The sequence below is a fragment of the Myotis nattereri genome, assembly GCF_964212035.1.
Source record: "Myotis nattereri genome assembly, chromosome: 2".
NCBI lineage: Eukaryota > Metazoa > Chordata > Mammalia > Chiroptera > Vespertilionidae > Myotis > Myotis nattereri.
The window spans coordinates 120,354,315-120,371,743 of record NC_138076.1 but is presented as its reverse complement, the minus strand read 5'-3'; the positions used below and the strand labels follow the sequence as shown (position 1 = coordinate 120,371,743).

The window sequence follows — 17,429 nt, the reverse complement described above, 5'->3', positions numbered from 1 at the left end:
AATTTTCTTTCAATGTGCACGGATTCATGCACCGGGCCACTAGTTGTTTAATAACACGCTATTTAGCATCTATGTGTTTGAATGTTTTGGGGTGTTTTTACTGTAGTTGATTTCTAATTTCATTCCACTGTGATCTGAGAAGATGTTTGATATGATTTCAGTCTTCTGGAACTTGTAGGAACTTGTTTTGTGTCTTAACATGTGGTCTATCTTTATGAATGACGCATGTGCACTTGAGAAGAATGTATATTCTGCAGCTTTGGGGTGACATCTATACATATAAGACCATAATATGCAAATAGACTGAACGGTGGAACAACTGAACAACCGGTTGCTATGATGTGCGCTACCACCAGGGGGTGCACGCGGGACATGGCAGGCATCAGCAGCAGGCACCAGAGTGCAGAACATGGCGGGCATCGGCAGTGGCAGGATGATGGAGCAGGTGAGTGGGAGTGCCAGACTAAGGTGGGACGCCAGTTGCTGTCATCGGGGTGAGCCTCTGGTGGTTACTGAAAATTCTTTGCTCCCACATGCCATGGACTCGCCTGGCGCTCGCACCTGCTGCTGGTACCAGATCCACCACTCGCACCTGCTGCTTGCGCCTGGCACCGGCCCTGATCACTCAGCACTGTCAACAGGTGCAAATGATGGCTGCTGGCCCCAGTTGCCCCTCAGATCTTCTTGACCTCCCCCTGCTCCTGAGGGGTGATTGGAGCAGCAGCTGCCGCTCACACCCGCTGACAGCGCTGGTCCCACTCACACCCACTGTTGACACTGGCCCCAATTGCTCCGCGCTGTCAGTGGGTGCGAGTGGGGCCGGCACCATCAACACATATGGGAGTGGTGGCGGTGGGAGTAGGGCTGTCGGCAGACGGGACTGGGGACCACAGCAGGAAGGACCAGGCGGGGGTGCGGAGGATGGGCTGAGACCTACCCCTGTGCCCACTGCAGCCTAGCAGCCCACAGTTCCTTTCAAGGTGCACAAATTTGTGTACTGGGCCCCTGGTGTTCTATAAATGTCAGTTAAATCCATCTGATCCAGTGTGTCCTTTAGAGTCACTGTTACTTAATTAATTTTTGTCTGGAAGATCTATCCAGTGAAGTCAGTGGGGGTGTTAAAGCCCCTATTATGACTGTATTATTGTCGATCTCTCCCTTAAAGTTCTCTAGAAGTTTTTTTTATATATTTAGGTGCTTCTACATCCACCTGCAGACTGAAGGGTCCAAGGTTTAATTCAGATCAAGGGCACATGCCTGCATTGCGGGCTCGATCCCCAGTACGGACATGCAGGAGGCAACCGATGAATGCTTCTCTCTCATCATTCATGTTTCTCCCTCTCCCTTCCTCTCTCTGAAATCAATAAAAATACTTTAAAAAAAAAAAAGAAGAAGAAGTATTTAGGCCCTGACCAGTTTGGCTCAGTGGATGGAGTGTCGGCCTGCGGACTGGAGGGTCCTGGGTTCGATTCCAGCCAGGGGCATGTACCTAGGTTGCGGGCACATCCCCAGTAGGAGGTGTGCAGGAGGCAGCTGATCAATGTTCCTCTCTCATCGATGTTTCTAACTCTCTAACTCTTTCCCTTCCTCTCTGTGAAAAATCAATAAAATATATTAAAAAAAATAAAATAAATAATAAAAAGAAGTATTTAGGTGCTCCTATATTGGGTGCATATATGTTTACCAGGATTATATCCTCTTGTTGGATTGACCCCTTTAGTGTTATGTGACCTTTGTTGTCTCTTGTGATGGCCTTCATTTTGAAGTCTCCGTTGTCAGATTTGCATATTGCTACCCCAGCCTTTTTTTTTCTTTTCTATTTGCATGGAAAATGTTTTTCCATCTCTTTACTCTCATCCTGTGTGAGTCTTTTGTTCTCAGGTGGGTCTCTTGTAAACAGCATATAGTTGGGTCATGTTTTCATATCCATTCAGCTACCCTTTGTCTTTTGATTGGAACATTTAATCCATTTACATTTAGGGTTATTATTGAGAGGTACTTATTTATTGCTATTTTAATTCTGTATGCCTAGGTTTCCCTCTCTATTTCTACTTCTCATTACAGCAGTCCCTTTATTTATTTATTTGTTTGTTTGTTTCTTTGTTTATTTATTTATTTTTCCTTTTTATTGCTTAAAGTATTACAAAGGGTATTACATATGTGTCCTTTACAGCAGTCCCTTTAGCATTTCTTGTAATACAGGCTTGGTGGTGATGTACTCCTTTAGCCTTTTTTTCCTCCCCCCGCCAACCCCCCCGGGAAGCTCTTTATTTGGCCGTCTGTTTTCAAATCCTTGCTTTCCATTACCTTGAGGACTTCATGCCATTCCCTTCTGGCCTGTAGAGTTTCTGATGAGTAATCAAGTGTCAGCCTTATGGAAGCTCCTTTGTAGGTAACAGTTTGCTTTTCTCTTGCTGCCTTTAAGATTCTCTGTCTTTAATTTTTGGCATTTTAATTATGATGTTTCTGGGCGTGAGCCTGTTTGGGTTCTTTTTGCTTGGAGTTCCTTATCTCTTGAACTTGTGTGACTTTTTCCATTACCAGGTTAGGGAAATTTTCTGCCATTATTTCTTCAAACACTTTCTCTATCCCATTCTCCCTTTCTGCCTCTCCTGGCACCCCTGCTATTTGAATATTGTTACGTTTCACTTTGTTCCCAGCTCCCTTAAGCTGTCCTCCTGTTTTTTAATTGTTTCTTTCTTTTTGGTTTTCTGATTGAGTGATTTTTTTCAACCCTGTCTTCTAATTCACTGATTGTATCCTCAGCTTCCCTTAATTTTCCATGTATTCCTTCTAATATGTCCTTTATTTGTTCTATGTCATTCTTTATTTCTGTTTTCATAGTTATATCTTTTCTCATGCTGTTGAGCATCTTTACCATCATTATTCTGAACTCTGTATCAGATAAATTTCTTATCTCTTTCATTTATCTCTTCTGGAGAATGCTCTTGTTTTTTTCATTTGTGGGTTGTTTCTTTGTCTCCTCATTATTGATGTCTGTTTGTGTTTGTGGCTATGTATTAGGTATATTTGCTACATCTCTCAGTCTCTAGTGCAGGACAGTGTGAAACACTGTTTCTGTCTAATTACATCAGGCAAAGACTCAAAGCCTCCAGAGACCACTCTGCCTGGAGACTGATTGAATTCAGTCTTGAGTAGCCCTCAGGCAATCATCCACAGGTGTGGTGAGAGGTTTTTCCAATGGGGTGGGACAATTGCTTCTGCCTGAAGGCTACTTGTTATTCTGTCTCTTATTGGGCCTCTCACACCATGGGCCAACATGTTTTTCACAGCTAGATGTTATGTGTGCACCTTTCTCAGTTCTGGTGCTCTCTGCTAGGGGTGGGCAGCTTGGGGATTAGACCCCAGAGTTCTCAGTGGCAACCCCCACAGCTTCGATAGCTCTCCAGACCCTCAGCTGCTGTCTGTGGGAGTCCTTTCAGCCCGTTCAGACCTTCACCCTTCCTAACAGTCTCTATGTGGTCCCCATTTTCTATCTTTGGTTACCAGGGTTCTCTCCAGCTAGCCTGCAGTTAATTATTCAGTGTGTTTTTTGTATTTTAGTTTTAATTCCAGTTTGGTCCTGGGAGAGTGTCTGTGTAGCATCCATTTACTCTGCCACCATTTTAAATCCATATAATGCCTTTTCCCCCCCTTAAACCTTCACCTTTTTCACCCACCCCACACCTCCACTTTCCACTGGCAGCTGTCATTCTATTTTCTATCAGTGAGTCTGTTTTTATTTTGTTTGTCTTATTTTGTTCATTAGATTCCACTTATGAGTGAAATTATATGGTACTTGTAATTCTCTGAGTGGCTTATTTCACTTAGCATAATGCTCTCCTGATCCATCCATGCTGTCCCAAAGGGTAAGGTTTCCTTCTTTTTTATGGCTGAGTAGTATTCCATTGTGTAAATATACCACAGCTTTTTTGTCTACTCATCTACTGATGGACACTTGGGGTGTTTCCAAATCTTGGCTATCTATAATAATAAAAGCGTAATATGCTAATTAGACTGGTTGTCCTTTCAGACGTCCTTCCAGATGACCTTCTGGATGAAACTGGGGCTGTGATGGAAGCCTGGGTCCTGGTTGCCAGAGGGAATCCAGGGTCCTGGGTGCCAGAGGGAAGCCAGTGCTGGCATCCGGGGGAAGGAAGGCATACTCTAGCACAAATTTTGTGCATCAGATCTCTAGTTGTAAATAATGCTGCAATGAATACATGGGGTGCATATATTCTTTCAAACTAATGTTTTGAGTTTCTTCAGATATATTCCCAAAGGTGGAATTGCTGGGTAAGAATGTTCCAGGTTGCTAACCAGTTTGGCTCAGTGGATAGAGCATCGGCCTGCGGACTGAAAGGTCCCAGGTTTGATTCCAGTCAATTGCATGTACCTTGGTTGCGGGCACATCCCCAGTAGGGGGTGTGCAGAAGGCAGCTGATCGATGTTTCTAACTGTCTATCCCTCTTCCTTCCTCTCTGTGAAAAATCAATAAAATGTATTTTTTTAAAAAAGAAAAAAGAAAGTTCCAGGTTTAATTTTTTGAGTTAACTCCATACTGCTTTCCACGGTTGCTGCACTCATCTACATTCCCAGCAGTAGTGCACATGGGTTCCTTTTTTTCCACATCCTCACCATTACTTCTTGCTTGTTGATTTATTGATGATAGCCATTCTGACAGGTGTGAGGTGATATCTCATTCTTGTTTTAATTTGCATTTCTCTGATGATTAGTGACATTAAGCATCCTTTCATGTATATATTGGCCAGCTGTATGTCTTCTTCAGAGAAGTGTCTATGCAGATGCTTTGCCCATTTTTTTATTGGATTGTTTGTTTTTTTGGTGTTAAGACTTTAAATTCTTTATAAATTTTGGATATGAACGCCTTATCAGATGTGTTATTGGCAAATATGTTCCCTCATTCAGTGGGTTGTCTTTTCATTTTGTTGATGTTTCCTTTGCCGTGCAAAAATATTTTAGTTTGATGTAGTCCCATTTATTTTTTCTTTTGTTTCCCTTGATTGAGGAGATATATCAGAAACCATCTTGCAACAAGAAATTTTACTGCCTGAGATTTTACTGCCTGTTTTCTTCTAGGATTCTTATTGTTTTTAGTCTAATATTTAAGTCTTTTCATCTATTTTGAGTTTATCCTTATGTATGGTGTAAGAAGGTTGTCTAGTTTCATTTTTTTGCACATATCTGTCCAATTTTCCCAACACCGTTCATTGAATAGACTATCTACCCCATTGTATATGTTGCCTCCTTTGTAAATATTAATTGAGTATAAAGGCATGGGTTTGTTTCTAGGCTTTCTATTCTGTTCCATTGATGTATATGTCTGCTTTTATTCCAGTACCATGCTATTTTTATTACTACGGCCTTGTAATATAGTTTGATATCATATAGCATCATTCCTCCAACTTTGTTCTTCTCAAGATTGCTGTGGCTATTCTTTTGTGGTTCCATATAGAATTTTGGAATATTTGTTCTAGTTCTGTGAAATATGTCTTTGATATTTTGATAGGAATTGTGTTGAACCTATATATTGCTTTTGATAGTATAGACATTTTAATGGTGTTAATTCTTCCTATCCATGAATACACAATATGCTTCTGCCTATTTTTTATTTTCTTCAACTTTTTTCTTCAGTGTCATAATTTTCTGAGTACAGGTCTTTTACATCCTTGGTTAAATTTATTCCTAGATTTTTTTCTAATGCAATTGTAAGTGGGATAGTTTTCTTAATTCCATTTTCTTTTTTTAAATTTTGTTAGTACATTTATTAAAGTTAGGGACAGTGAAATAAGGAGAGGCTTAGGATAGAAGTAGCACCAGGAAAGACCCTAGATGGGGTGGCTTTCACTCACTGAGCAATAAGTCGCAGTGAAAGAAGTGAGCCAAGTTGCGGCTGCTGTCATCTCAGTGTAAAGTCAGAGAAAATGGGGCCTTGGGGACAGGTTCAGGGGGTTAGCCCGGAGTGAGCTGCCAATGCCCATTGCTCTCCTGGTTGCAAGTCTGTGGGGTCCCTTAGAGTTTAGAAGAGGCACGCATGTGGGGGATGCAGAGGGAGTAGGGAAAGGCATGGGCATGCTCCCAGGAGGGAGAGCACACTTAGTTTCCTTTTCTGATAGTTCATATCTGGTGTATAAAAATGCAACTGATTTCTGGATGTTTATTTGGTATCCTGCCACTTTACTGAATTCATTTTTCAGTTCTGGTAGTATTTTGGTGGAAACTTTAACATGTCATCTGCAACTAATAGCAGTTTTACTTTTTCCTTTCCAATTTGGATGCCTTTTATTTCTTCTAAGCTGATCACTGTGGCTAGGAAGTTCGGTACTATTTTGAATAAGAGTGGTGAAAGCAGATATCCCTGTCTTGCTCCTGTTCTTAGGGGAAAGGGTTTTAGTTTTTGCCCATTGAGTGTGATGTTGGCTATGGGTTTGTCATATATGGCCTTTATTATGTTGAGATATGTTTCCTCTGTTTCTACTTTTCTGAGAGTTTTTATTGTAAATGGTGCTGAATTTTATCAAATGCTTTTTCTGCATCTATTGATATGATCATGTGATTTTTATCCTTTATTTTGTTTATGTTCTGTATCACATTTATTGATTTCAGATATTATACCAACTTTGTGTCCCCAGAATAAATCCCTCTTGCTGTATTGTTGGATCTGGTGTGCTAATATTTTGTTGAGGATTTTAGCATCTATGTTCATCAGGGGTATTGGCCTATAATTTTCATTCTTTGTAGTGTCTTTATCTGGTTTTATAATTAGGACTAGAGGTCTGGTGTATGAAATTCGTGCAGTGTAGGCCCTCGCAGCCCCAGCTGCCTTGGCCCTTGCAGCCCTGGCTGCCTCGAGGCCCCGCCCTTCACCCACTGGTCATTCTGGTTGTTCTGCCATCTGGTCTAATTAGTGTATTAGCTCTTTATTATATAGGATGCTGGCCTCATAAAATGAGCTTAGGAGTCTTTCTTCCTTTCGAATTTTTTGGAATAGCTTGAGGAGTATAGATGTTAGTTCACCTTTGAATGTTTGATAATACTCACCTGTGAAGCCATCCAGTCCAGGACTTTTGTTTGTTGGGAGTCTTTCTTTATTATTATTATTTCACTATCATTATCATTCATTATCAATTCATATTCATTATCACTATCATATTCATTATCAATTTCACTACTTGTAATCTGTCTGTTCAGATTTTCTGATTCTTCCTGATTTACTTCTAGAAGATTACATTTCTAGGAATTTATCCATTTTATCTAGATTGTCCAATTTGTTGGTATATAGTTGTTCATAATATTTTCTTACAATCACTTGTATTTCTGTGGAGTCAGTTGTTACTTCTCCTTTTTCACTTCTAATATTATTTATTTGGGTTCTCTTTTTAAATTGATGAGTCTGGTTAAAGGTTTATAAATCTTGTTTATCTTTTCAAAGAACCAGCTCATGGTTTCATTGATCTTTTATATTGCTTTTTTAGACTCTATTTTGTTTGTTTCTGCTCTGATCTTTGGTATTTCCTTTCTTCTACTCACTTTGGCTTTGTTTATTGTTTTTTATTCTAGTTACTTTAAGTGTAATGTTAGATTGTTTATTTTAGATTTTTCTTGTTTCTTGAGGTAGGCATGTAATGCTATGAATTTTTCTCTTAGGACTGCTTTTGCTATGTCCCATAAATTTTAATTTGTTTCAAAGTATCTTTGGATTTCTTCTTTGATCTCATTATTAACCCATTTGTTGTTTAGTGATATGTTATTTAGCCTTCATGTCTTTGTGTGTTTATCTTGTGATTGATTTCTAGTTTTATACCATTATGGTCAGAGAAGATGCTTGCTATCATTTCAATCTTCTTAAATTTATTGAGGTTTTTTGTGTGTCCTAACGTGTGATCTATGCTAGAAAATGTTCCATGTACACTTGAAAATAATGTATATTCTGCTGCTTTGGGATGACATGCGCTGAATATATAAATTAAATCTATCTGACATAGTGTGTCATTTAAGGCCACTGTTTCCTTGTTCATTTTTTTATTTCAATAGGCTGTTAAAATCTCTTAGTATGATTGCATTACTGTCTATCTCTCCGTGTGTGTGTGTGTGTGTGTGTGTGTGTGTGTGTTTATTTTTTAGAGAAAGAGAGAAAAGGGGAGAGATAGAGGGATAGAAACATCAATGAGAGAGAGGCATCATCGATTGGCTGCCTCCTGCATGTCCCATACTGGAGATTGAGCCTGCAACCCGGGAATGTGCCTGACCTAGAGTTGAATGGGTGACACCTCTTGATTCATGGGTTGATGTTCAACCACTGGGACAGGCGACTTGCTTTATACACTGAGGTGCTCCTATGTTGGGTGCATAAATGTCCACAAGGGTTGTATCCTCTTGTTGGATTGTTCCCTTTATCATTATGTAGTGTCCTTCTTTGTCTCTTACTATAGCCTTTGTTTTAAAGTCTATTTTGTCAGATATAAGTATTGCTACCCAGCTTCTTTTTCCTTTCCATTTGCATGAAATATCTTTTTTCATCTCTTTATTCTTAGTCTGTATGCATCATGGGTCTTTTGTAGACAGTATATATACTGGTTTTGTTTTCTTGTCCATTCAGCTCCCCTGTGTCTTTTGATTGGAACATTTAAGTATTTACATTTAAAATTATTAGTATTATTTTTGTAAATATATTTTTATTGATTTCAGAGAGGAAGGGAGAGGGAGAGAGAAAAATAGAAACATCAGTGATGAAAGAGGATCATTGATCAACCACTTCCTTCATGTCCTCTATGGGAATTGAGCCCACAACCCAGGCATGTGCCCTTATCAGGAATCAAACTGTGATCTCTTGGTTCATAGGCTGATGCTCAGTGCTCAACCACTGAACCATACTGGCCAGGCTAAATGATTATTGATAGGTACATATTTATTGCCATTTTATTATTTTAGCTATGTTCCTTGGGGTGTGTGTGTGTGTGTGTGTGTGTGTGTTTTCTTCTTCTTAAAGAAGACCCTTTAACACATTTTGTAATTCTGGTTTGGTGGTAACAAACTCCTTTAGCTTTTTTTGTCTGAGTAGTTCTTTATTTCTCCTTCATTTTTAAATGATAGCCTTGATGCGTAAAGTGGCGTTGATTGTAGGCCCTTGCTTTTCATCACCTTGAATATTTCATGCCCATACTTTCTGGCTTGAAATGTTTCTGTTGAGAAATCAGCTGAAGGTCTTATGAGATGTTCCTTGTAGATAACTGTCTTTCTCTTGCTGCTTTTAAGATTCTCTCTTTGCCTTTAACCTTTGCCATTTTAATTATGTTGTGTCTTGGTTTGAGTCCATCTTGTTTAGAACTCTCTGAGCTTCCTGGACTTGTGTGTAACTTTCCTTCACCAGGTTAGGGAAGTTCTTGATCAGTATGTTCTTGATCACTTCTTCTCTTACACTTCATGTTGTCCCCCAAGTCCCTTAAACTATCCTCATTTATTAAAGTTCTTTTTTCTTTTTACTCCTCTGACTGGGTATTGTTGTTTATATTTACCTTGTCTTCCAAATCACTGACTTGATCCTCTGCTTCACCCAACCTACTGTTTATTCCTTCAAGTGTATTCTTCATTTTTGACTGGTTCTTTTTTATTGTTTCTATGTCCTTTCTCATGCTGTAGTAGTTCTCACTAAATTCTTTGAGCTTCCTTATAACAATTACTTTTTAACTCTATTTCTGATAAATTGCTTGCTTCCATTTCTTTTAAGGTTTTTTTTTTCTGTGCTTTCATTTGTGGCATGTTTTTATTTTATTTTATTTTGTTTTTTATCTTCCCAGTTTGGCTGCTTGTTTGTGTTTGTTTCTATGTATTAGTTACAAAGAAATTATGACTGCTATGATTCCCAGTCTTGGTAGGGTGGCCTTATGAAATAAGAGTTTTGTGGGACCCAGTGATACAGTCACCTTGATTATCTGCACTGGGTGTCCTAGGAATGTCCCTTGTATGGGTTATGTGAACCTCCTGTTTTAATTGATTCTTGATTGCTGTCGGACTATTCATGCATTGGGTAGACCCTCAGGCTAGCTGACTGTAAGCGTCAACCCCAAACACAGTGTACAAGCTGCTGTGCAGGTGCTGACCACATGGAGCAGAATTCACCTCAGCAGGGTCTGGTGCTTGCTGAGATCTCCCTTTGGATATGCCACTTGTGAAGCTAATTGGTTCCTGCTCTGATGTTGTCTGAAGCTGGCCACTGGGTGCGTTGGTTCTGGGGCCTCTTGGGAGGGACTCTGGTGCAGGCCCATGTCAGACACTGCCTGTGCCTGGTCCTGAGCAACCTGTTTGAAGTTACCAAGCAACCCATAGTTTGTAGTTACTGCTGCTTGGCCTGTGTGTTTGTGGGAAGGACCAAGCTGCCCACCACGTCCAGCTTTTATGAGCACTGGGCTGGGGGCAGGTCAGCAAAGTCCCAAGGCACCATGAGTTCTACTTCTGTCTGCTTATTCCTGCCAGCTGCCTGTTAGTCTCAGTCCTGAAAGAGCCTCTGGCGGTACTTGAGTTCCATGAGGTAGGTTCTCAATGACTCACCAAGTAAGGGCAAGTGGTGTTCACCAGATATTACAGGTTCAAACTCAGTGCCAGCGCTGGGTCTGAGTCCACTAAGCAATGCCCCAGCCTATACCAAGTCTAGCTGTCCCTACTGGGTGCCGGCACACCTATGTGGTGGGGTCTCAGGGAGTCGTCAGGGTGAGGCCAGCGGAGTTTATCAGGCCCAAACATATCGAAATTTGGCTGCATTAACGGAGAGCTCTGCACTGTACATGCGAGGGAAAAATGGCCCCTGTCCTAGAGCCACACAACTCAGTCTGTCCCATATTCTGCCAGGAACCCGATCAGCCTCGTGGGGCCCCTGGGAGTCAGGAGGGTGGGGTTAGTTGCTCTCCATGAGGGGAGGTGCCAGTCAGGCTTGGGAGTAGGTGGGGGGAGTGGCCTCCTGACCCAGAGTTACACAACTCAGTCAGCCCTGGATTCTACCCAGATCTTGGCAGAGTGGAGCCACCAGGAGTCTGGAGGTTGGGGCTGCCACAAGTCCAGAGAGTGGGGTTAGTGGATCTCCCATGAGGGGAGCACCAGTCAGGTTCATGGGAAAGTGGTGGGAATGGCCCCCACCCAAAGCCATAGAACTAAGTCATTGATACCCCCTGAGTCTGCTTGACCTCTACACCCCAGCTCAGGCAGCTGACTCCTCAGCATGGCACAAGCTCCCCAGGGTAGGGTGAGAGGGAGTTCAAAGGGTAGAGCTGTTGCTTTTCCCTAGGCTGATGTTGTATAGAGGGGAATGCTCCATCCAAGAAAGATCGAGTCTATAGTGTGGGAGGGGCACTCAGCACAGGAATCCTGTCCCTTTAACTCCCTCCCCAGAGCCACAAATCACAGTCTCTCCTCACACAACTCTAGTCTGCTCCACCGTCCCTCTGCTGGAGCCCAGGGTAAGTGGCTGTCAATGAGATTCGGTGCTTTGGCCCTTTAAGAGGGTGCCTGTGTTTCTAGCAGACTCCCATCTCTCCCTGGCAGACAGAATCCCCACTGATTTTCACAGCCAATGTGATTTGGGCACTTCTTCCCAGTCCAGTGCTCTGGGGTGGGGAGCGTGGCTTGGGACTGAGAACTCATGCTTCTCAGGGGGACCCCCCCAAAGCTTAGATATCCCTCTCAAATCTCAGCCTCTGCCCTTGAAGGGGGGCCAGCCCTTTTCACACCTCTGCCCTTTCTACCAGTCTCACTGTGGCCTCTACTGTAATCCTTGTTATAAGACTTCTCTTCAGCTTGTCTTCAGTTGGTGATTCAGGTTTCTTGCTCTATATTTTTGTTGTAATTCCAGTTTGGTCCTGGGAGGAGGTAAATGTGACATCCACCTACTCTGCCACCATCTTGGATCCCCCAGGGTGGGAATTCTTGTCCATTTTTTACCCTTTTCTCAAGGAATAGGCCTCAGCCATCAATCATCATCTGAGGCAAAAGTTATTCACCTTCCACCTCGTCACACCTACATAAAAAAGTTCCGAAGGCCCTGGCCAGTGTGCCTCAGTGGTTACAGGATTGGCCAGAGCACCAAAGAGCCCCAGGTTTGATTCCGACACCCCACATGCAGGAGACAACCAATTGATGTGTCTCTCTCACATCAATCTTTCTCTCTTTCTCTCTCTGTTTCTCCCTTCTACTCTCTCTAAAAATCAATGGCCCTAGCTGGTTTGGCTCAGTGGATAGAGTGTCAGCCTGTAGACCAGTGATGGCGAACCTTTTGAGCTCGGTGTGTCAGCATTTTGAAAAACCCTAACTTAACTCTGGTGCCGTGTCACATATAGAAATTTTTTGATATTTGCAACCATAGTAAAACAAAGACTTATATTTTTGATATTTATTTTATATACTTCAATGCCATTTAACAAAGAAAAATCAACCAAAAAAATGAGTTCGTGTGTCACCTCTGACACGCGTGTCATAGGTTCACCATCACTGCTGTAGACTGAAAGGCCCTGGGTTCAATTCTGGGCACATGCCCAGGTTTCGGGCTCGATCCCCAGTAGGGGGTATGCAGAAGGCAGCTGATGAATGATTCTCTATCACCATTGATGTTTCTATCTCTCTCCCTCTCCCTTCCTCTCTGAAATCAATAAAATATATATATTTTAAAAAATCAATGGAAATAATATCCTCTGATACGGATTAACAAAACAAAACAAAACAAAAAAGGTCCACAGGAAGGATTAAATGATGGCTGGGATGGAAAATTTCCTGAACAAGTATTTTACAACCAGAGTTTTGTTGTTGCTATTGTTAATCCTCACCTGAGTATATTTTTTCCATTGCTTTTCAGAAAGAGTGAAAGGGAGGGAAGGAGGGAGAGAGAAGGAAAGAGAGAAAACATCCATGTGAGAGAGACACATCGACTGACTGACTCCTGCATGTGGGGAGCCCAATACCTAGTACATGCCTGTAACCAGGAATCAAACCTGTAACCCTTTGGTGAGTGGACCAACACTCACCGGCCACACCGGCCAGGGCTTTTCAAACAGATTTAAAAAACAAACAAACACAGACTCTCTAGGATTTGACATCTTGACCCCCGAGTAAATCTTGGGAATATTTGCAAGAAATGTCTCTTGCCCTTTAAGATTCTCTAGTAACTCCATTTCAGATATTGATAGTGAGAGCAGTGAGTTGATACTGCCTTGTTACTCAAGGGCTTCCAAGCATTTTCTAGATAAAAGCTGCCTAATCTTTGTGACGTTCCTGTCTTTACCATGCTCAGTCAGGTAGAAGTGAAGAAGGATTTAAAGAGGGCCTTGCCAGGGGCAAGATATAGAACTGAAAACATTTTTTAAAACATTTTATTGCTTTTACAGATCGGGGGGGGGGGGCAAAAATTAGGATTCCCCCCCTCCCCTGCCGCCATTCTCCTACAAGAGGAACTTATATGTTATCAATAGTAAAATATTTTAAAATACAAATACTATGTCTCTACAATGTCTTTCTTTCTAGAGGAAGGATGGAATGAATGTCTAAACAGTTAGGATCAGTGACATTCTTTCTCGTGAATTTGTTTTACTAAAATTCCTATCCTTACTCTTTGAGGTCTTGCTTTGACTCTTTTTCCCCAAATCTCCCTAAGTGTTTGTTCCCAGTGCAGATGCTTATCCTGTTTCCTTAGTCACTTAGCAGCAAGGTACACAGTTTTAGGCCCTTAATGCTTCCTCCCAGCAGTGCCAGATGCCTGACATCCCTGTCTAAGGACCATTTCCAGAGGAATGTCAGCCTCCAGCTCAGACATGGGGATTTGTGCCAGAAGGATAATTGCAGGCCCTGTCTTTGAAGTGCCTGTTGGAATGGGGTATTGGTTCCTTTATGCCCTGGGCCTGGAGCTGCCAGCCAAGTGGCTGCCTTAAACCTTGGGGAGGAGCCTGCCTTCCTTCTCACCCTAAGCTGTTTTTAAGCCCCAAGACTGGAGAGCAGAAGTGCTAGACATTCTGAGTCCCTTCTGGGTGGCCCTGAACAGGTTACCAAGGATTTCTAGAACTTCAATTTTTCCATTATAAAATAGTGGGAATAATCCCATACCAGAAAAAAAGATCAGGAAGAGTTTGGACGATAGTAATGTGTTGATGGGTAAGTTGTCCCTTGTACCTGCAATGATCCCTGGATAGTACTGAATAAAGACATAACCTGGGGCCTCTTGAAAAGAAACCTGAGAAAAAGTCTTGAAAAATGAGTCCTTACTTAGTTGGTGACAATAGCTGTGGCATAAGAAAATGTTCTGCAGTGGGCTTGCATTTTCATCCTGCCATCTGCAATCTGGGCCTGCTGCCAGGGTGGTTTAACACAATGCATCAGTATGGTTGCCTGGAAAGCACTTTGTAAGCAGCTTTCTGGTCTACCTTTGCTTTTACATTTGATTTGGGATAGCCCAAGTGCAAATCCGCTCCACATTGTTGTGGTTCAGTGACTTCCAGGGTGGATCTGATTTCAAATGAATCGCCACTGTAGATGGACCTCTGCTGACCTGCTCTCCCACTGCACCGGCCTCACCCTTTTCCCTCCACTGTCACGGCCTCTCCCAGGGTATCAGATATGATGTGACCTATGGTGAGGCTCCTGATGACTCTGTGGAGTTAGTGACTATTGAATTCTTAGGAGCTGTGGCAGGATTGGGAAGGCTCTGGCTAGCCAGGGCCTGCCAGCAGTTTCTGTTACCGGTTTGTAATTTGGCTGGATTCTGTTTTCTCACTGGTGCTCCACATCATATGAAAGCTGGACACATTTTGTTGGTTTTTACTTGTTTCTTTGAGATCAAGATAGAAAATAACTCTTTTTCCTAATACATTTATTGTGATAAATTTCAAGTAATAAAAAATGGATAAAGTAGCAAGCGCCCCATGCTACCCCTGCCATGGGTCAGACAGCCGCATGCTCACCGGCATGTTTCTTCATAGTGCCCCTTTATTTGCTGTCAATCTGAGCAACTTAGGGTCCTGGAAAGATCTTTGTTTACATTGAAAGACTACGCCTACTCTCCCCCCTTCGCCCATCTGCCCTCTTCTATACTTGGCCTATGGCCACGCTAGCCACCCTCTTGACATCTTCCATCAGGGACTCTCCTTATTTCCTTCTTTCTCCTCCCCCCAGGCTGTGTATAAGATGGCAGATGTAGCCTGCAAATGCCATGGCGTCTCTGGGTCCTGCAGCCTCAAGACCTGCTGGCTCCAGCTGGCTGAGTTCCGCAAGGTGGGGGACCAGCTGAAGGAGAAGTACGACAGCGCCGCTGCCATGCGCATCACCCGCAAAGGCAAGCTGGAGCTGGTCAACAGCCGCTTCAACCAGCCCACCCCGGAGGACCTGGTGTACGTGGACCCCAGCCCTGACTACTGCCTGCGCAACGAGACCACGGGCTCCCTGGGCACCCAGGGCCGCCTCTGCAACAAGACCTCGGAGGGCATGGATGGCTGCGAGCTCATGTGCTGCGGCCGCGGCTACGACCAGTTTAAGAGCGTCCAGGTGGAGCGCTGCCACTGCAAGTTCCACTGGTGCTGCTTCGTCAAGTGCAGGAAGTGCACGGAGGTCGTCGACCAGCACGTCTGCAAATAGCCGGGACCACGCCCTGGCCTCCTCTCCACTCTGCCTCACAGAAGATTATATATATAAATCTATATAAATATATTTTATATTTGTATAAATGAATGGATGAATGATAATTAAAAGATGAAAATGGAAAGGAAAAGCTTATTTAAGAGATGCTAGAGGTCTTTGAGGATCGGACTTTGCAGGTTCTCAGCTCCCAGGGGGTGGGACAAAGGGCTTTTTCCCCTCCCTCCAGGGGGGACTCTCAGGATGTAGGGACTTGGGAATATTTGCTGCCTATCCACCATGGCTTTGAAGAGAGAGGTGGTGGGTAGAAGGAGAAGATGACTTCGTCTGGAAGTCTGGAGTCTCTGTTGGGTATATGACTGCCCTGTGACTCCAGCCTGTGGGCCTAGAGGCCCTGTGGGAGGCGGCAGGAGCTCAGCGTAGGCTTTGAAGTCTGCACCTGCTCAGAATATTGACGGGTTCTGTGAGAGGGCCACTGCTTTCCTACCTTTCCATTGTGTGCAGACCTGCAAAAGTGAGGAGCCGTCCGAAGCCATCTCTGACCCAGGACTGCAAAGGGGCCCGCTCCTCCCTGGGCCTCTTTCCAATGAGAATGACTCTTCCTCCACAGTTCACTAGCTCCTGCCGCAAGTCCCCTGCACCAGGAGGAAAGGGGCCGTTTGGCCTGACGTGTTAGGAAAGACATGGACATGGACTGGATGTTTGTGCCTGAGCTGTACAAAGCCGGGTGCGTAACCGTACTGAGTGAACATTGCACTGTGCTCCCACCAGGGAGAGGAACCTGGTGATGCTGCTGCTGTCAAGTCCTCCAACAGCGGAGGCCTCATGAGCGACAGGATGCGTAGCTAGGTCAGGCTCGCTGGCCTGGCATGGTCTCTTCATCTCTGCCCCAGATGTACAGTTTCTCTCTGACATTAAATACCCTTCATTGAAGTTTTCCTCCTTTCCTTATTTGGACACACGATTATCTTTCATGAGTCTCCTCTGATTTTTTACCTAATCCTTAGCACCCTCCTGCATGGTGCACATATGCAAGAGGGTAAGGAAATGGAAACTTTTTAGAGTTCTAGTGTGGTGATCAGAGACAAGGACAGGAGAACGTTATCAGAATTAAACAAGGTCATGCATTTAAGTGCTGTTCCCAAGAACTAACACAAAGTTTAAAACAATAAATGGTAGTAGCTATTCATATTACTATTATCAGCAAAAGGATTCAGAGATTTAAGTTTAAACCTCACATTGACTTCCCCTTTCCCTTCTCCCTCCATTTACAGCCTACCACGTTAACCTGGTTTGTTCGCTGGGTCGCTGGGAAAGCACAGGCAGTGAGATGCTCTCTGCAGGATTCTGTGTATTGTCAACTCCAGTTTTGGACTCCAGTGGCTGGGGCCAGGAGAGAGAGTAAGGCAGAGCTCAGGGGTCCAAGAAGGGAGCTGTTATGTCCTAAAAAGAAGGAAGGAATTACGAGGAGAGACGTTGATCTGGGCTGCACTAGGTGAGCAGCCTTCAGGTGAGCCAGTAACCACATAAAGACACCTGTTTTATTCTAGAATGTATTTCCTGGAAAATAATGGAATTAAGGAATTTTACCTTGAGTTATAATAATACTGCAAAACAATCTAAAAGATATCTGCCTGAGAGTATCCATGGCTATATCTACTACTTGTATCTTTAGTATCTAAAGGGGAACCTTCTGACTTGACATCAAAGACTATGAGATGTAGGTTATTTTACCAGTAACTGGTTTTCACACTGTTACGCAGACTCCCGTGGTCAACATTTTCAAGACGAGTACATAAAAGAAA

The 17,429-nt window shown here is 43.1% G+C and overlaps 1 protein-coding gene across 1 annotated transcript in view; it reads left to right on the top strand.

Moving 5' to 3' along the window:
• The window catches only part of WNT5B (Wnt family member 5B), a gene marked incomplete at its 3' end in the record, with an annotated part of 37,234 nt that extends 21,610 nt beyond the window's left edge, over positions 1-15,624 (top strand). Inside the window, exon 4 of the mRNA XM_081083648.1 lies at positions 15,166-15,624. Coding sequence (XP_080939774.1) covers positions 15,166-15,624 — 459 coding nt within the window. The remainder of the gene's footprint in view (positions 1-15,165) is intronic.
• Positions 15,625-17,429: the final 1,805 nt, after the last annotated feature.